General features: G+C 47.7%; 3 protein-coding genes across 3 annotated transcripts; 1 reads left to right on the forward strand and 2 right to left on the reverse strand.

Moving 5' to 3' along the window:
• Window positions 1-477: 477 nt before the first annotated feature.
• Window positions 478-3,942, reverse strand: LOC128723014 (mRNA-decapping enzyme 1B). The gene is made up of 2 exons (XM_053816715.1): window positions 2,997-3,942; window positions 478-2,852 (listed from the first exon to the last, which is right to left on the reverse strand). The coding sequence occupies exons 1-2, from the start codon at window positions 3,940-3,942 to the stop codon at window positions 2,023-2,025; spliced, it is 1,776 nt and encodes a 591-aa protein (XP_053672690.1). The 3' UTR covers window positions 478-2,022.
• Window positions 3,943-5,009: 1,067 nt separating this feature from the next.
• On the forward strand, window positions 5,010-11,990 carry LOC128726754 (uncharacterized). The gene is made up of 8 exons (XM_053820580.1): window positions 5,010-5,364; window positions 8,296-8,487; window positions 8,561-8,748; window positions 8,848-8,943; window positions 10,270-10,497; window positions 10,575-10,741; window positions 10,815-11,255; window positions 11,338-11,990. Exons 2-8 carry the CDS (start codon window positions 8,313-8,315, stop codon window positions 11,600-11,602), a joined length of 1,560 nt encoding a protein of 519 aa, XP_053676555.1. The 5' UTR covers window positions 5,010-5,364; window positions 8,296-8,312; the 3' UTR covers window positions 11,603-11,990.
• A 2,631-nt stretch (window positions 11,991-14,621) lies between these two features.
• Window positions 14,622-17,931, reverse strand: LOC128726003 (protein transport protein Sec61 subunit alpha). Its single transcript, XM_053819782.1, has 2 exons — window positions 17,720-17,931; window positions 14,622-17,266 (listed from the first exon to the last, which is right to left on the reverse strand). The coding sequence occupies exons 1-2, from the start codon at window positions 17,724-17,726 to the stop codon at window positions 15,843-15,845; spliced, it is 1,431 nt and encodes a 476-aa protein (XP_053675757.1). The 5' UTR covers window positions 17,727-17,931; the 3' UTR covers window positions 14,622-15,842.
• Between the last annotated feature and the right edge of the window lie 2,003 nt (window positions 17,932-19,934).

Below are 19,934 nucleotides of genomic sequence, written 5' to 3' on the forward strand. Positions count from 1 at the left end.
TGTAAGGATAGAAACAAAGAGAAAGAAAGGCAGGGGAGAGAAAGAGGCAAGGATATAGCGAATGGACGATGAGCTATCCTATCGCAAAATATGATGTTGTACTATATACAAGATTTTATGTAAAACAAACAAGAAATGTAAGAAATGTGTACTATGTGAAACAGAGGAAAAGGAAGCTAGAAGAAAGGCATATTAGTATATATATATATATATATTGAGCATGAGCGCATGAAGGGTATGCAATTCGTTGAGATTAGTGCAAGGATGTGAGGCAAAGTTTATACCGGTTAAACGATAGAAAAGTGGAGGCAAGTGAAGCAAGAGATACGAAAACAAGCTGTGAATGAAAAAGGAAAATAAATGTTAATAAAATAAAATAATGTAAAAAAAGAATACAAAACAAAAACCTAAGTGAAGGACATTGACTGGATTTCGGAAAGAAAGTCCACCGTAGCCACCCTTTGCTTTTCTTTGCGGGCCAAAAGGTGTTTATTCATTTGATCGTGTTTGAATGTCGCTGTTCTTGACCGGCTAAGCGATCGCACTTGCCGTGATCATCTCGATCCATCCATTTTGCTGTCTATCGTTAGCGGGGGGGACTGTTTTTTTGTTCGTTTGTTGGGTGTCCTTATCCTAAGCCGCCCCGGGAAGGTACTCGTAATCCAACTGTTCTCTACATTCATTTTGTTTAGTTTGCAACCCGCGCGGTGTTGCCGTTACACATCGAATAGTTCCGAATTATCTACTTATTAACACTTTAGTAACGCATTTCGTGACTTCCGTCTGCACTGGCGGAACGGGGCAGAATGGGTGGTTCTACTGTTCTCTAGGGAATTAACGCATTTCACATGTTTTCCTCTAACGATGTCAAATAATAGCACACCGAATGGGGTTGTTTGATTTCTTTGTTTGCTAATTCTCAGCAATGGTGAGTTCTAATAACATGTTTATAGCGCAGTACGATTACTAGCGTTTCTGTCTGGCTTTATTTATTACGGGATAGAGTCGAGAGAATGAGAGAGAGAGAGAGAGGGTGATCGGAAAGGGAGAAGGTGAAGGGGTTGGAATTTGTTAGGGTGAACCACCCCGCTTTTCTTTACATATATATTTTGTTTCCTTGTTCAACAATAATTGTAATCTCAAGCAGCCGTCTTAGGTCGGTTTCGGTGCCGTCTCTGTTTCATAAAAAAAAGTATACCATACCATTTATCGTCCTACGTGTGTTGGCTATGGGGTGGTGCGGGCTAACGCGACCTCTTCCCACAGGATTGGTATGAAAATTTACAATTGGAAACGTAACTCATAGCCGCAGTTGACCTGCATCGTTTCGTTTTGCTATCGCTTTCGCACAAAAGCTAGCTCGATCGGTTGGATGCGCCTCTAGACCTTAAGCGAATGTCCTTTTCATGTGATAATGCACTCGCGCAACGAACATAAATCTTATAAGGCTAAATTCCCTCCTCCAAACAGGAGCCTAATGTCTAAACAGTGTGTGTGTGCTTGTGTGTGGACCACCGTTCGTTTTTTTTTTGTTGGTTGGCTTAAAACAAAAAACTATAAATTGTAACGAATATTGGCATAATGCTAGAACGATGAATGAAAGGGAAGCTACAGCTTATTTTGTTTTTCTGTTGTTGTAAACGAACGCAAATAAAATACGGAACGGATGGGGGTGAAAATTCAGGAAGAACTAGCGTGAAATGCGTGAAAAACGTCTCTTCCACTCACGAGTAAAGAGAGAAGCAAGACGAAAGGACACGCACGGATTCGAATTGTGACGATGCGCTGTACAGATGATGTTAAAATGAATGTCCTGACCGAATGCACACGTGGCAAGATCAAACTATACCGATTCCGATGGGTTTGGGGGGGTCCTGTAATTCTCATAACTGACGGGTTGTTCTCTTGCGTTCTCTAATCCCTAATCCGCATCTACACGCGTGTTTTGTGAGAAGTCCGCCTCAACGCTGGCCATTAATGGCCGGATCCTCTGCTCATCTCTCAACTTCCGCCCAAGTTCGCCTAGTTGGATATCATTTCGGTGAACGATTTCACGTAAGCCTCGTGCAGCTTCCGTACAAAGTCGGGATCGTGCTTGATCAGGTAAGTGACCGCCTGGATCAGCTGATTCTGCGTCAGCGGTTCCACGCCCGTGGCGCTGCTATTGTTGTTGTTGTTGTTGATCAGATTCGCTTTCGAACCACTCGACAGGATGTTGGCCACTGTCGCGTTCGTCGTCACGGCGTTCGGTGGTACCGTGCCGGTGCTTCCCTTCGGAGGCGTACTTCCGCTTGTCGCCTCACCACGCTGCTTGTTACCGGTTACCGATTTGCTTTTACCCGTCGATGGTACCGAAACTGCGGAACCCACTCCGGCGACGGGTGCTTTCTGCTGACCACCGGATGTTCCGTTGCCTTGCTTCGCCGTACCGCTCGTCGGAGCGTTCGGGGAAGTGGCGGTTCCCGCACCGGGGAAAAGATTACTCAGCACACCCTGCTGCGACGTTGGTGTCGAAGTCGTCGGTTTAAACATGGTCGGTGGCATTAGTGCTGGTTTCACGACCGTCGCTGCCACCCCCGTACCGGCACCCCCACCAATCGGATCGGACTTCTTCAACAGCTCGTGTAGGGGCGTTTGTTGCTGGTGCTGTTGCTGTTGCTGCTGCTGTTGCTGGACGTTTTGTCGCGACTCCAGTTCGCTGATTTCGATCAGCTTCGATTTCAGCACGATCGGCTGATGTTGGATGGCGCGCATCGCCGCGGACAGATTGGCCGCACTGAGAAACGTTGCCAGTGGGGACGTACCGAGCTCAGGCATTCCGGTGGACGGTGTCTGCGGACCGTTGCTTCCTCCTGCCATGATCGGGATGCCCATGCGCTTCATGTTGCTCTCGAGATCGGGCATTCCGGCCGTGGGCACCTGCGGACCGTTGCTTCTCTCTGCGTCCATGGGGAGGCCTATGCGGTTCAAGGCGTTTTTGAACTCGGACAACCCACCGGACGGCGTCTGGGGGCCGTTGGAATTTTCCGCATCGACGGGCAGCCCTATGCGCTTCAGCGTGTTTTTGAACTCGTTCACTTCCGGCGTTACCTTGCCGCCGGTTGCGTCCTTCTGCGGTGTCGTGGCACGGTGCTGCTTCTCGATCTGCTCCAGCGTATGGACCGGTGCGAGGGTGTTACAAAGCGGCACCTCGCTCACGGCCGGTTGTTTGGCCGCGGCAAAAAAGTTCACTACACTACGCGGTGCGTTCTGGTTGGAAATTGCCTGCTGCTGCTGCTGCTGTTGCTGCTGCTGGGGCGGCTGCGGTGGAGCCTGCTGGACCGGAACGGTCTGTCCCGACATCACGCTGCCCATCACGACCGGATGGTGGATGTGCGGTCCGGTGGAGTTGTTCTGGAAATCTTCCTGTGCCTTCGTGAGCATGGTGAAGATGTCCACGTTGTTGCTTTCGCCGTCCCCGCTTGCACCGTTCATTACGCCTACCGTTGGCATAATCCCGGGCGGCATAGGCCCACTCCCGTTGACCGGTGGCCGGGGCTCTCCGACACCGCCCCCATCTTTGCACTCCGTCACGAGCTTCTGGATGACCTCGCCGATGCGAAAGCACTCGGTGTTGTTGTAGAACCAAAGCCCCCGGATCCTGGACCGCTCGTTGCGATACAGCAGAAAGGGCGGTTTAGACTGCAGCTCGATCTGGCCGCGTATCGGTTCCACCAGCGAGTTCGTGTTGAGCCGATTGTTGATGAAAATGCTGTGGTACGGTTCCGCAAAGCGGCTGTAGATGAACAGAGCGCCCTCGATGTCCGTCTTTTCCCACTCGTTATCCCCGTTGTTAAACACGTAGAACGCGACGTGTGCGGAAGAATTGACAATGTCCTTCGCGTACGGGTCGACCCGCTTGATCGCCACCAGGTTCATACGGAGTTCCGTCTGATCAGCCATTGGTAGGGTAGGTTTTCCCGTGGACGCAAGGGAAACTGCTGCTGCTATCACCGCCGTCCGTCCGTTCGTTCTCGTCTCGTCTTCACCCGGGGCAAGCTGCTTCGCTTACTTCACCACTGACCCTGCAAACAAAAGCAAACAAACGCGTGTCACCAAAACGCGCTCCAGGGCAACACGGTGGTTGTGCGTGACGCAGGGATGACACACTTGTCCAGCTGCTGTATGGTGGGGGGGGACGCCTAGCCGGACGGTTTCCCTTCCTCTTCGGTCGCTGAACCACTTCCTCAACCTTTACGCTTTTCTGCAGCGTTTCTTTTTTTATTTTTGGTTGTATGCCTTTGGCCACTGTCTTCTGGCGCACCGTCCTCTTTCCGTCCGCTGTGCGTGCGTGCGTGCGTGTGTGTACGTTTGCTTTGAGAGACGGGATTTGGTCAGCTTGAATTTTCTCTCAAGAGTTTTCCACAAACCACACTCTCCAAGCGCGTCCCCTCTCGCTCGTTTCCCTATCGCTTCGTCCTGTTCGGTGCGTTTTTTACTCCAGCCCCCGAATACGTTTATCCCTTGTGTCAACGTCAACGTAGTTAAAGAGAGCCTGTGCGCGAGCGTGAGAGAGAGAGAGTTACGGCGTTTGACAGCTGGCTGCAATTAGTGGAAAGTGAGCTGAGAGCTGATAGGTTTGTGCGATATTTTACGCTCAATTATGACGTGTTACTAAATGCCTTAGGATAATGCATTGAGACTCTGCAAATTTTGGTAGATTTCTTTATCATGCGGAATACTGTGACAGAATAATCAAACTGTATGTAGCGTACAATTAACGATGTACTTTTGGGAGAGTTTGTCTGGCAACACTGCAACAGCAGTCATGAGAGCAACTTTTAGCGCTATTGGTTATATGGTGCTGCTCAGTACCCATAGAACTGTGCGCGTATATCCATTCGCAGTCAAACATCGCCCTTCCGTATGATGGGCAGCTTGGTAGCAGGGCATGCACAGACATCCCGTCTGGTACGTAGTAGAAGGTCAGCTTGCACAACAGCGAGCATAAAGACACAAGTGAAAAAAGAAGAAGGTATCAGCACAGAGAAAAGGCTGCTGACGAAAGTTAGTGCTCCGTTTGGGGAGGTTTTGTTTTGAAAATTTCCGTAATCCGTGAAAACGAGCTGCGTGGGGTGATTTGCCGTAAATCATCCCCTCGGGTAGTGCCGGAATGCAGTAGCGAAGTTGCGCCTTAAAGGCTCCTGTTGCGAGTTGCAGCCGTCTTCGAGTGCAGTGTGTTGTGTGTCTCATTGGTGGCAGGGTAAAAAAAACAAAGGGGGCTGAAAAAAGAAAAAAACAGCTGTAGAAAATATCCGTGAATTGTGTGCAGATCAGTGATAAAACAATCGGTCTATGCTGTGCAGAATATATCCCTACTCAACGGTACGTATGGTGGAGCTTCGCAAAGTGTTCAGAATTCGTGCGTGCGAGTTTTTTTATTGCGTGAATAGTATCCACACAGAAATTGTGATTCTGGTGCATGCGTACGGGGTCGATGGAAGGGTAGTGTTTGGGGTCAATCGCGGAGGTCGATCCGATAGTATAGTCGTTTTTGAACCTCTAAAGTGTACTTTGCACAGTGATTGTGCAATTACGAACCGTAGTGATGTGCTGTTTATCATGTCAGAACAGACAACAACAACACGAAAAAACTGGATATCAGTTGATGGGGGAGTACTAATTCAGTGCGTCCATGCGACAAGGATGTTGATGGATCAAAATCGAAGGGGCGTACAAGTCGATGGGTCATAAGTGGTGACGAATCAAGTACAACAGTGGAAAATACGACAGCGGATGTAAAACACGGCCTACTAGGAGCATCGTAGGGTTTAAACGCTGACTAACACCGCCCCATTCCGGTAGCTGACGTTCGTTGCAGGAACAGGGAAATAAATCATATCGGTGTGCAAATTATGCGTAATCTGGCAGAGTGGTCTCCAAAGTTCGAGATCGAGTCGAACGTATTCTCGTACGCTTGGCACGTTCCTTCGATAGGCCGAGCTATAATGAGTTTGAAATACGTGCCCCAAGCAGCTGAAACTTGGTTTGGTTCCCTTCCGAAGGGTGACTTTGGCTTGGCACGCTACTTCTAGCTGAAAATGGAAAACCCTTCCTAATGTAGCTGTCGGTGAAGGTGAAGGTGCTGCGCAGCACTGGGGGAGCAGGTGCTTTTCCAGTGCGCCTCTACGTTTTCCATTTTTTTGTTCGTCGTTCGCAAAGGTGCACGCGGATGTACGAACGCGACAGAGCGAACGTGGACGAGTGTGTTAAAAGGTTGATTGTTTACTGCCTCGCCACTTCTTCCCCATGCAGGCCACCCTCATACGGGGAATGGATTGCCTCCGAAGGTGCACCACCCTCGGGTTTAGTTGCAATTCAACCTAACACCACCATTGCACCGCTGCGCAATTGCAGTGTGATCAGTTTTAATTTTCTTCCTCCCTCTTCTTCGCAATCAGTTTAATCTCGAATGCCCTCGGAAGCATACTTGTCTCCGTAGCCAAACGATGAAACAGGAATGAGGTATATGTTATGTTCATAAACTTATACGAGAGAAAAAAATGCGGATTTTCCACAACACCCATGGGTGGGTAGATTGTTTTCGCGCGCGAGGAGCATTTTATTTTTATCGCTTCTTCATGGCGAATGTTCCGGAGGCGATCATTTTTGTACGATGTGAGACAAAATAGGCTAGCCAACGTACACCAGCTACGTATGGGACACCCCAACAGTTGAATGCCCTCGAAATTGCGGATGTTAGAGGGATTGAGTTAACACAATTGGGTTGATTCGCTCGTTTAATTTTTTTTTTGGCTCGTTTAATTCAACTTGTCACAATCTAGTGCTAGTTGATTCAGCACGTTTCCTCGGGCGCCGTTGGCATGGAAACAGCCTCTGCAAAATACCCGCACTACAAGCCGTAGCGAAGTAATTACACTCGGTTTATTAACCGTTTAATGGCAGCTGCATCGCTACGCCACATGCAAAAAAGATAGCGAAGAGCGTTACATGACGTGATGAGAAAAAAAATGTCAAAAAGAAGTACAAAAACCCCGCCCTCCTAAACGCCTGTTGATTCCACTTCCATGTTCGACACCCTTGGTGGATGTACTCGATGGAGAAAACGGGTACACCTGCACTCATCAACATGGTGGGAGACAACAACAACAACATCGGGCAGGGTCGTTGGATGCCGAGTGCAGTTGTACCGAAGAAGTAATGGTTGGCCCCCATACTCCTTCCGTTGTTTATGAGTCACACTTTGCGAATCGCTGGAAGAATTGCTGGCGATGGTCGGAATGGACAGGCGGCAGGTCGATGGGAAAGTATCGACACTTCGCTAACAGAGGGTTTTATTCTCCCCGTGAGAGTCATATGCAACTTGCACGCGACGTCTAACGTCTCCGGCATTCGAAGGTGGAAGAGGGTGCGAAAGAGTAAGAAAGAATCGTTGTGACCTTCCGCAAGTGCGATCGTCATTTAGTAGCTTGAATTTATGACTACATCCTTTTCCTGTTAGACAACTATTTTTTTAAGCTACTATAGTGAACAAAAAAAAATCCTACAATAACCCGTATGGAGTCGATACAGTCTTCAATTATCGATTGAGTTTCGTTTGCCAACAAGTTGATTGACTTGTAGAATGAGAGTAGGAAGACCACAGGTGGTGAATGTTTTTTCAACAACACCGTTCGCGGCCACGTGGAGGTGCGTTGGATCGATTTCGCACGTGCACGGATGGCTTAGGGGCTTACGTGTTATGAGGCTCCTTTTATGGTGTGTTTTGTATTGTGAAAAAAATCCAACCAACGTAGTAACAATGTCCTTGTAGATTACCCATTGCGATCGTTGCGGATCGTTAAGGTGTGAGATCACAAAATTGCTAAGATTTAGTAGCTAACTGGAGCTTCTTTTAAAGACTTGTAACATGTAGCCACGTGGTCTTTAGTCAGCTTAATACCAGAGAGCCACAGTAATGTAATGAAATATGTAGCATAACGCGTGGCCCGTTTGTTGATCATCGTTAATGGGGTTTACAATTTCAACACTTCAACTCACGCCCCTGAAAGCGAAAGCAAACATCTAGCGCTCTAGGCACGTCTCCTGGTGTCGACGGAATGGTTCTGATAAACTAATTCGACCTTGGGCGACAACCGAAATAAACACTTCGCTCTCGGGGACGGAGACAACAAGCATTAGTGAAGAAAAACAAACTATCGATGCTTTTCTGGCCACAGGAGTGTGCCCTGTTTGTCGGCTTGGTGTTTTTGTGTTAATTTCGTCCCTTCTCGTTCTCAAATTCCCTTTTTCCAGATCTCTAATGTAATAGTATGGTATCACGGTTCGAACGCCTAATGGGGTGCTCCTCTATCGCGATAGGAGAGACCTCCCCGGAGTCGGCTGCACAATGTTCCGGCCGGGGCGATTGTCTGAACGGGACGTGCCTGTGCGAGATTCGTTACAGCGGTGAAGAGTGTTCCGGATTCAACCTGCCCTACCATGCCGGTAAGTGTCCTTTTCCCCCTGCTTCAAGACCCAACCATTATGACCAATATTTCCCCGATTTTCCTTTCCACAGGCATTTCGGCGGTTTTCTACTTCGTGGGTTTTGTGTCGGTTGTGCAGCTGCTGATTTGCATCATCGCCGAGTACCAGCGATTGAAGCAGCCCAGCTTCCTTGGAGCTTGTCGGTTGACGACGCAGAAATTGCTGTACTTTTTTGTGTTTGTTGCAGCGGTTTTACGGGGGGCTTACTTTACGACACCGGTAAGAGCGGGGTTGCGACGTCTGAACCCGCGGGGATGTGATAAATATATATATTTGTGCTCATTCTTATCTCATTGAAATGCCGCCTGGTTTCTGCAGGAAACGCTCCAGCCAGCATGGGTGTCCTATCTGATGTCGCTGTACTATCCGCTCCTGATGACCTGCGCCTCCCTCGTCGTTTGCCTTTGGGCCGAGGTAAGTAATATGTTTTTGTAAGTCGATTTTTTGTTAAACGGATATCCCAAAAATACGCTCCTATGTGACGTTCTCCGGGAAATTTTAAATTTTCTCCCGGTCCACTTTCTGCGTTACTCTCTTTTCTTTTGTGGTGAATTTTATATTTCATATCCACAGACACTCCACTGCGAATTGTAGTGCGGGTGTCCTTAAAAGAGCTAGCGCGGTGGGGGGCTTTTTCTAATCTTTCCCACTGCCAATGAGGTAAATGGGTCACCTAGTAAAAAAAAAGATGGGTTAAATCTGTCGCCTTAAAAAAGGGCCGTATGTTTAATTCCTTTTTTGCACCTCCCCACTCGAGGTACTACTCGTTGTTCAGTTAGTGCCGAGGTGCTGGATTTACCTGCCGATGCTAATAAAGCTCTCGATGAGTGCGACGTTCGAAATGAAGCTCATAAATCATGAGCTTCAAAGGGCTCACTGGCGTTTGTTGGCGTTCCATTTGTCGCATGGCTTTCTCCCCGCCGTGCATCGTGCAGTCGAACATACGTTTACCAGCGGAACAGCCAGAGGAGATACAAAATTAACGGTGCGGAAGGAACCTTACAAGCGTTTTTACCGGTTGTCGGACCACCTCAATGGTACAACAGAAGGGAACATTGTCAACAGTGCACTTGACGATCACAGAGTAGCAGCAGCGAGTAATAAAAACCCTTCCAAACCGCAGCACACGTTCTCAAGTATTGCTTCCCTTCGGTTAATGTGAGCCGGCAAACACTCCCGGAGTACTCCCGGCACTATTTACCGGTGTTATTTAACAACCCCTTCCAACCGGTGCCGGACGGAATGTGAGCTCCTCCGTGCCATTTGTGTTTCAGCCGTGGAGTGATTATTCTCGGTTCCATCATCGCTCATCAGGTACGTGCCGTGATTTGGCATGATTTAGTTGTGGCAGTTAGTGCCGGGAATGGGTCCTGCCCGGGCCGACTATAATGGACGGTGTATTGCAAATGTGTAGCATTAATTGAATAGACGATCGATGGTTGCCCATTTACGGCGCGCACTGCAGCTTTGTGCTTTCTTTAAGTGAGTCGAGTGTCCTTGAGGTCGACGTGATTGTAAGGAAGATTTGGTGACGACGGATTTCAACGTACGTGTTGGATCGTGTGGATCGAAGCGGACAACCGGAGAGTGCTAATTGGAAAAGCAATTCCAAACAATCGCTCTGTTGTGTGTCCGTTGCAACGAAGGGCGGATGACGTATTGCTTCCTTTGGTTTTCACAAACCAACAGAACACACGTAAGGGTGGCTTCTAACGTTTGACTTGCTCACTCGCACCACAGATCTTCCACCTGCAAGGCATCCGCTGGGAGCGGTCGCAGTTCCTGTCGAAGAGTTTTCTCGGTTTTCTCGCGTTCAATCTGCTACCGTACAGCTTGTTTCTGGCGGAAATTGCGTACTCGCATCTCTTCACCGGTCGCAGCACGTCGTTCTTTAACGGATGCTACGCGGTTTTGCTGCTGATTGTGGTCATCTTTTTCCTGATCTACGGCGTGGAGGTGTTCTTTAAGGTGAGTAAGAGGTTCCGTGGCCATTGATGGCACAATTCCGCTGGGAAGCGATATTAAGTGATTTACTTTGTTTGCAGGTCCGTGGAGGATTCGTGTACGATTTTGGTGTGGTGCCGAGCAGTGAAAATGTGAATGCTTCCCAGCTGCACCAGTCGCGCTTCGGCTTACTCAGCCAGGCGATCATGATGATCGTGATCGTTGGTTTTCTTACCTCGGAAACATTGGGTGATTTTTGGAAGAAAAAGTATGTACGCCAGGCGCACGCGGATGCATTTCGAAATGGGTTCACAAATGCGTGGTTTTTTGTTCTTTATTAGGGTTCCGGTGTACTCGCGCAATTGGCACGATATCGTGTTCCGGTTGGCTGAGGTCGGTGTTGCTTTGTGGTTCCCGTGCTGCCTGTGGAACTCGATGGCACCCGAGCAGCTGTGGATATTGAACCCGCGCAAGCTACTGACCCGTCAGATCGATCCCGTTGCGGGATGTTCGTCCGGAGGAACGGCAGAAGCCCCGGTGGAACCGTCCACATCGGCCACCGCCGAGGAAGGGCAATCGTTTCTGGCGAAGAAGGACTGCTGGATCTGTTACGACACGGACAAACCGGAACCGTTGATTCAGCCGTGCAAGTGCATCGGTGACGTTAGCTCGGTGCATCACGAGTGTTTGCGCCGTTGGCTCGTCGACAGCTGCGCCAACAGTGACTCCGTGCTGAAGTGCAAAGTGTGCGATTCCCCGTATGAAATCGAGCGCTCAAACAGGTAAGATGGTTCACCTTGAAACGTTTGCCACAGCCATTAGACTACCATTTACCGTTCACTCACTGTTTCCTTCTCATTGCAGGCTCGACTGGGAAAAGGGGTTCACGATCCAGCACTGGGCGAAAACCATCATCATCGTAACGCTGATGTGCATCACGGGCGCGGGCGCTTGGGTTATCATTCAGCTGAACGAGGATTCGTTCGTGCGCGTCCTTGTGGCCGGGTTTGCGATCATCATCGGTTACATACTGTTCAAGATGCTGGGTGAAAACACCGTCACGGCGATCCAGCGCGCGAAAGTCAGTTCGATCTACATCGTCACGTCTGTGAACGATCTGCAGACTTAGGGCGGGAGCATCACGGGAATGCAACTTAGATGCTCTAGCCTAGTTTAGCTGGAGCACTTTATTGTGATTACGCTTCAGGGCGTTTGGTCGTTTGGTTGCGCATTTACGTGCGATGTGCATGTATCTTTGAATTTATTGGACCTTATTGAGAAGCGATACACTTGCTGCAGGAATCATGCTTCAGGCGTTAGTGTGTAGGACTAACAAAATGATGATTATTAGCCTAAATAACGTTTCTGTAACGTTTTTTTTTTCATTCGACACGGTCACGCAAGTGTAAAGGAGTTTCTTTAAACTGCTACCGATCAGAGGTATCTTCGAGTTGAGCGATGAATCGTATTTACTTCAGCAGAATATAACCTTTGGGAGTAATGCATAGTTAACATTACGCGTGCGTATGTTTTAGTTCGTTTCTGTTTTACATACAACTAGTATGTAGCCATTTTATTCCCAACTTGTCACTTCTCCTGCTACGCATATCTTCCTCGTAGAGGATGGTAATATTCTGAGTTTTTTTGTTGTGCCGTGGCTTCGATAGCGGTACAACGTAATAATGCAATGTTTGGTATTGGCTTTAATGAACAGGGAATATGTTCCCACAAGATTACCGTGTTTCAAATTTGTTTAGACAAAAGAGAAGTAGTAGCATTTGATGTGTGACTTGTGAAAATGTTTCCTCTTTTTTTGTCCCTATGCAATGATTTTTTTATGCAAGTGATATTGAGTTCTGTGTGAGCATATTTTAAAAGAGAGACAAACAAAACAAACAACATTTATAGCCCTTAAGTTCCAGCGGTGTAGGAAAAGCGCTGCGTTGAAGAGTACGTGAAGCAGAAGATTCGGTAGCAACGAGATACTTAGAGAACCGCGTAGAGCAATTTAGTTGCAAGCGCATAAACGATCGACGGGTTCGAAAGGCTGAACATGCTCGTAGGAATAGGCTCCCATAGTCTCAGTCTCGATACGAAACAACTAGTATCCTTGAGTCTTTGGATTCACAAAGCAGTTGCTCGTTACTTATATGGGAAATTTTGTCCTCAATTATTTCGATCCAAAAGCAACATTGCTTTCTGAACAAACATTTGTGTTATTTATTAGAAACGAATGTGTGACACCGGCACACCCAAGAATGTAGAGGCGCTACAAAAGCGTTTAGCGTGCGTTTTGTGATTCGCAGGAAGGCATTGCGAATGCTAGACTAGTGATAATTAGTCGTACAGCATTTTATATTTACTATCGGTTTCCTGTTTTTTTGGTTTACTTGTTTAAGTTATCTGTTTTGTAATTCCTGATATCTGATGATCATATTATATTCATCACATAGTACCGAACAATGGTGTGTTTTGTCATCGCAAAATCGCTGTAAAATAAGAGTTGTTAGTTGTACATGAGCAATAGGTTGTGTGAGAAGCAAACGAGCATAGATATTCGAGTAGAACAGACCCATTAATGTGGAGAGGCAAGATTTAAAAAACGAACACATCAAACACACTTGCCGCTAAGTTGTAAGTAGATCAATTGCGGTGTGAAATGAACGAACAAAAGCTCGACGGAAGTAAAAGAGCGACTGCTAACCAAGCAGAAAGACAGAAAATGTGCGTGAGATCTCAAGTTACATCCGCTCGCGATCGATGATCTTTATAGTGAGGGAAAACACAGCCCCAGGATAACTGAACCGCTCGAAGCAAAGGGTTACGTGTGTGAAAAGATCCCAAATTGAACGAGAACACGAAACAACCATAGAAACTAACCCTTAAAATACGTCTAGCTGAACTGACTAGCACAAAAAGTAAGTATTTAGTTTACATAATACACGAACACCACGTAGCCATGCTATGGTGGATGTTACGCCTCCACGGAACATACGAGAGAAGTTCGAACAGTCCATTGTGCTGTCCATTGGTCCTCCAAAATGCAGCATTAGGAAAGGAGGAAAGATTCCTTATCATCAGATGTGATGTGGTTTTCAATTTGTCGCTGGCGTGTAGAAGATTCGTAAGGTTTTGCTTGCTATTTGCGTATAAATTAAGACTTATCATGTATGTTTTTTTCGTTTCTTTTAAATCATGTTTCTATGTAAGATAAACCTGTAACCGATTTACCTGCTAAAAAGTGTCAATTGTGGAGTGTTTCAGTTTGATTCGATTCGATTTAAAAGCATTAGATGAGGGCGTGTATCCTTCCATTCGTGGATGTTTGAAATACAAATATGCATATAGACCTGTCCAAATCGTAATGCAACCGAGAGATACAAAGCAACACTTGGCGACACAATTTAATGGCAATGATTTACGCTGCTACAAACCAAAAAAACACACACACTCACACAGAGACTAACAAAAGAGCACTGAATGAATTTAGAAAAAGAAAAGTTGAGTATATGAAAAGAGAGGTATTTTCTTGAACGAACAAAGAAAAGGAAGAGAAAACTGAAGAAACAAAAAAAAACTCCGCCATGGAATGTAAGGCGATGCAATAAAAAAAGAGTAAATATTAAACGTTTTAAATTTGAAAATTATGTAAAAAGTACGCATTAACCGTTGAGGAAATCAGCAGAGCGCCTCAAAGGCGCGCAATCGAGCGAGTATGCACGGAAAATGGGAACGTAGAAATGATCGAATCCCAGCCAACAAACATGCATTCATCACCGATCTACACCGAAACGTACTAAGACCGAGTCCTCTGATCCTTGGGAAAACGACGCAGCAGAAAACAAAAACCAGGGAGGCTTAGAGAGCCAACCTGCAGAAAGATATGTACTTTTGCTCTAGTAACTTTAGTGCAAATAAAAAAAAAGCAACAAATCTTGTACTAGAATGTAACTCCTAATGGGATGAAATTGTAACATATAAAATATATAAGAGTGAAATTATAATATATTCGAAATGAACCACTGCAAAAGAAAAAAATGCTTCTCTACTGCGTGTATGGCTAGACGGAAAGAAAGGAGGAACTGGTGTCGGTGTTATCTTATCATACGGTTTCTTTCCCAAGGTAACGCAGGAAAAAGGCCTTAAGATTTGAGTGTTTTTTTATTTCTGTTTTGAAAATTATTTACCGACTTTACATTTCTTTAATGAGTGACGAATGAATATGGTTTTCTTCTGAATGATCAATCTCTGCTGGTTTTTTCTTCCGAAAAGGATGCAACCCTCTCCGCAGTTATGTCGTCGTCGCCGTTGCCGCCCTTCCCGGAGTGCCGGTGGGCGTAATGAACGTTTGTAACGTGTTCCTAACCGTCGCACAGTCTGTCTTTATCTTGTGTGTGTGTTGGCCCTGAAGCCCTTTCCATTCATGCATCTTAGCGATCCAATGCCCTAACGATTCCTCTCTATTTTCGTTCCACCTGCGTTACGGGAACGAAAACGAAAAAAGCAAAATTCTATTCCCCCTCCGAAGGGGGCGAAACCCCAAAATGCGCGTGTGTGTGATTGCTGATCGTCTATATTTGTCGCTGTGTCCGCAGAGTGAGGGTGATTTTGGGTGAGTTTATTTTGCGACCGTGCCGTGACGGAGGAAAACCCAAATGGAATTCATCGTCGGAAGAAGCGACCACCGCAATCAGGCAAACGTTTCGTTTGCTGGCTGGCTGAATCTAATCTCCTCCGCTCGATAAGGTTTTCCAGAATCCGAACACATATCCTACAGCTTGCTCGATGAGGGTAGGCTTTGAAAACGGACGAGCGTAATTACGGAACGTGCGTGCGTGTGTCTGGTTTTGAATTTTTATTTTCTGGAGGTATTGACATACGCCGTTTCTCCCGGAATCGCTCCGAAACAGGGAAACAGAACAATCAGAGGATGCTGCACGTGGCGCTCAAATAGTCACTTTTCTGCTATTATTATTAATCATTAATCATTACTACACCTCTCAGTCGCTGCTCTCTCTTCATTGTAGAGTAGTGTTAAACGCCTCTCTTAAACGCTAAACGCTAAAGAAGAATTATGAGCTTAAATTAATTCTTTTCCCGGAAGGCATGTGGACCGTGGGAGTGGATGTGGACGCGGGAATCGGGGAGGATGAGGCGAAGCGCGCAACGTCCATCGGCAGGGCGGTGATGATGCGGAAAACAAAACGAAAAACAAAAAGAGAACAAAGCCGACTAACTAAACGAACCTACTTGACCAGTGGGTGGGACAGGACGTATGGACGAGGATGGATCGCAGGAGGATGTGCGGACACGGGAGAAGAGAGGGAAAGGAAGGAAGGAAGGAAGGGGGGATAGCCGAGGACACCTATTTAGAATAGTAACGTGCCCATGCCACCCATCTCGGACTGCTCTTTCACGAAGATCTCGAAGTACTGGTAGATGATGGTGACGGCGAGCAGGATACCGGTACCGGAACCGATCGCACCCATGAAATCGGCCAACACGGACAGGGCACCGATGCAGAGTCCACCGAAGGCGGCCGCCGTCGGGATGTAGCGGTTCAGCTCGTGAATCATCGAGATCTCGCGGTGGCCACGCATCACCATCTGTTGCTCTTTTAGCTGCTTCGCGACGTCCTTGGCCGAGCTGCCCGACACGTCGATCCACGTCTTCGAGAAGAAGGCGCACGAGCCCAGCATGAAGACGATGTACAGGACGGCATGGATGGGATCGGCCAGGATGTGACCGAGCGATTCCGGCGGTGAAAGGTAATAGCATAGGCCACCGATCGGGTACGAGCGAGCTGGGCCACCACCGCCTACGTCAGCCCACACGCCGAGCAGATTGATCAGGAAGTTACCGTGGAACTTGACGGCCAGCATCTGCGAGATGACGTACAGGTTGGATACGAGCGCGGACTGCAGGATGATCGGGATGTTGGAGGTGTAGAACAGCTTGATCGGGTAGCTGCTGTATTGACCGCGGTAACGGGCCGACTTGATGGGTAGGTCGACACGGAATCCTTGGAAGTATATGACCACCGCAAACACTAGCACCGTCGCCAGCAGGTTCATCAGATTGGGCAGGTTCTGGCGGTAGAATGCCTCCCGGAGAGCACGCACCTTATCCTGGCGTGTGGCGAGCAGGTGGAACAGTGCGATAACGGCACCCTCGAACTCGGTACCACGGCCCGTGTTAACGGTGGCGGGTGAGAACGCCTTCCACACGATCGTCTCGCAGATGTTGGTGGCGATGAAGAGCGAAATTCCGCTGCCAAGTCCGTAGCCCTTCTGAAGCAGCTCGTCGAGTAGCAGCACAATCAGACCGGCCACGAACAGCTGGATGATGATGAGGAGGCAAACACCCGCTCCGATCTCGGCCGGATCGCCGTACATGCCCGTCATGACGTAAACGATCGCCTGCCCGATGGTGATGACCATTCCGAACAGTTTCTGGGCACCGTTGAAGAGTGCACGATCCTTGGGCGTATCACCGACCTCGATGATTTTGGCACCGGCCAGCAGCTGCATGATCAATCCCGACGTCACGATGGGCGAGATGCCGAGCTCCATGAGGGTGCCTCGGTTCGACGCCAAGATGACACGTATCCAGTAGAACGGATCGGCCGAATCCGAGCTCATGATACCGAACAGCGGGATCTGGCAGCAGACGAGGAAGATGAACAGCGTGATGGCCGTCCATAGTACCTTCTCTCGGAACTGGATCTTGCGCTCGGGTTTCGCGATCTCCGGCAGGATGCCGCAGAACGGCTTTATGATTTCCAGGAATTTTACTGTAAAAAAAGCGAAAAATAAAAATTAAACAAAATCCGCAAGGGAAGAAGGGTCACATTCCACGCAGGGGATATTACTCGGGCATGCCGAAACAGTACGCGACCCATATCGGATAATCGCTTGCAGGGCGCCGCGGTGTTGTGTTGTTGGAGCGAAAGTTCCAACTTGGAACTTTTCCCCTGTCTACGTGTACACACGCTGTCGCGCGGGAGAGCGAGAGCGAACGATGATACCATCGTGTGGAAGAGCGATCGAGAGAGAGAGCGCTATAGCAGGATGGCGCACTGACACGGTACATCTATGTAGCCATGGGCACACCGCTGACCGGGAAATACGGTCCCGTGCCGGACAAAATGCGTAAGGCTGGATTAGTCCGGATTGGGATGAAAATCCCCACGAGGCAACAAGTTCCCAACCCACTGAGCACTGCACGGGCGCTGGAGAATACTTACTTCCCATGGTTCCAGGTCGATGGGAATTTCGGGACTTTTCACTAAACTCGCGCACGCACGAACTCGATTAATTATTTTGTCGCTTTTCGTTGCTTTGGGTTGGGTGGAAAAGGTAAATGTTTCCACACTACGACGCGCCCTGTACCGTCTAGTAACGGTGGTACGGCGTGAGATGTGGAGCTCGCTGCTGCTGGACAAAACACCTTCGCTCCCGTCGGTCTCTCGGTTTAAAATTAACAGCAGCACATCAGCAAGGTACCGCTAAATAAGAACACCACTGTGAAAAATCGACGCGTGGCTTCTTTCTGTTTACGTGTTGTCCACGTGCTGTCAAACTCGGCCCATGTGTCACGCTATGGTTATAGCGTCGAGTTGAACGCTGCGCCGCTACCCCAAAGGACATGGTTCTCGTAGCAGTCGTTCCAGCGGACAGGGAATACTAAACTATAATTCTATTAATTATGAGAAAAACGTAGCAGAAAGACGAATGGGAGACTAAAATTGGCCAAATAATAATACGCTTGCTTGCTGATAGTCATGTGGCGTAAAATTTGGAGAATTTAGCTGTAAAATGGTTAATGAATTCGTAATTCATACATCTTGATCACTATAGGATGATGAGGAACTAAAAACTATATTAAAATTATAAAAGAACAAAGTTAAAACACGAATATGAGAAGGAACGTTGCATCATGCATCTGAAGGTGTTTAAAAATTACGATGTATGATTTTTATACATTTCTTTAAACCAAAACATCCATTACGCATTTGAAATCATTGGGCAACCGGCATGTCAATGGATTAATTATAAGAATTAAATGTTTTTTTTTATTGTTGTTAAACCAGTAATTTAATCTAAAGACACATGATACATTAAAACCAGTAATTTAATTTAAAGATACATGATACATTAAAGATGTATGATTTAAAGATTTCATGAGAAACAAAACTGAAATGTGTGCCGCATTTTTTTTCCTCGTTTGTCCGTTTATTCTACTCAACTTTAACGGCAATCGCTTCGTCATTTTACGGCTTTGTTAAATGCTGAGTTTTCGGTGGTTCATTAAAACAAAAAGCCAGGCTGCGGGTGCACCCGTGTGTCGTAATCGGCCAGTAAACCAGCCACTCACTATCCGGATCTTCACTTCGCATGAATTTCCCATGTACACCCGTTTTCCACCCCAGGGTTTTCCACCCCAAGCCACCCCACCAGACGCCGGGAAGTGCGACGAGCATAATCACCAAACAATTTGCCTCGGGCTTGCACAAGCACCGGCCATCATTCGCCTTGGCTTGGAAGCGCATCTCATTGTGGCCACTCGAAGTGATTGTGCATTTTTTTCTTCTTCTGACCGCTGTTCCACTTGCGGGCTTCGGCCGTGCGGTTTCGCTGTTGGAATTCCGCTTTTTTTTTCAACGTAACTTCCACGGACGCGAACATTTGCCTGCGGTCTTCATGAGTCGAGGCTCCAGCAAACGCTGGCCGTAATTCTCTCGACCAATTCTTTTATCCCGTCCCATTACGGACACTGGAAAAGCCACAGCGCCACAAACATCGGGCATCGGGCCTGTTTACTGTGGTCCACTTATTTTTTTTTCTCACTCGAGTGCGCTTTCCCACTCCGCTAGAAATCGGAACGAGCGGTAACAACAATTTATTCTGTTATCATTACCATAAAATTATCATGAAATTAAATCATCATGGCGGGCAAAAATGAGCCCGCTCCTGGGTTGGTTCGTCCACGTGGACGGGAAGCACTGAGTGGCCACGACACATAACGCTATGATGGAGATGTACAGGTCAATGAGCAGAATTAACCGCGCACGGGGTGGCAATGTATGCGCATACGGACGCTTAGTGGAAACCGGAAACAAGGAGCCCGGAAGTAAGCGTGCGTTTAACCTGCACTCGTCAGCGGAAACGCTCGTTTGGACGCACCTACTTCCCGTGTGTGTCGAGTCTAGGGATGAAAAATGTCCGCTACCACGAGCACCACGCGCTAACTCAATTCAACTCCTACAGTACATATTTTGTGTTCTCTTCATCCCCATACATCCCTTAAAGCGCTTGGCTTCTTCCGGCTAATCTGCCCATCCGAAAAACGAATGCTCTTGTGATTGTCAAACGCACACCGCTTATGTAAACGCGGGTCGAAATGGTCCCTTCGTTCGTCCTGTCCTTTGGGGCAGCCATTGTGTCACGTGGGAGGGAAAA

Source organism: Anopheles nili, chromosome 3 (genome assembly GCF_943737925.1).
Source record: "Anopheles nili chromosome 3, idAnoNiliSN_F5_01, whole genome shotgun sequence".
NCBI classification, from domain to species: Eukaryota; Metazoa; Arthropoda; class Insecta; order Diptera; family Culicidae; genus Anopheles; species Anopheles nili.

Bases quoted from the DNA above. Each gene is read 5' to 3' on its own strand.
- LOC128723014 (XM_053816715.1), bottom strand. From the start codon at position 3,942: ATGGCTGATCAGACGGAACTCCGTATGAACCTGGTGGCGATCAAGCGG. The intron at 2,853-2,996 runs GTGGGTTGTCCG...CGATCATGGCAG, and splicing joins CGGCCCCCAGACGCCGTCCG to GAGGAAGCAACGGTCCGCAG.
- LOC128726754 (XM_053820580.1), top strand. From the start codon at position 8,313: ATGGTATCACGGTTCGAACGCCTAATGGGGTGCTCCTCTATCGCGATA. The intron at 8,944-10,269 runs GTAAGTAATATG...CTCGCACCACAG, and splicing joins TCGTTTGCCTTTGGGCCGAG to ATCTTCCACCTGCAAGGCAT. The intron at 10,742-10,814 runs GTATGTACGCCA...GTTCTTTATTAG, and splicing joins GGTGATTTTTGGAAGAAAAA to GGTTCCGGTGTACTCGCGCA.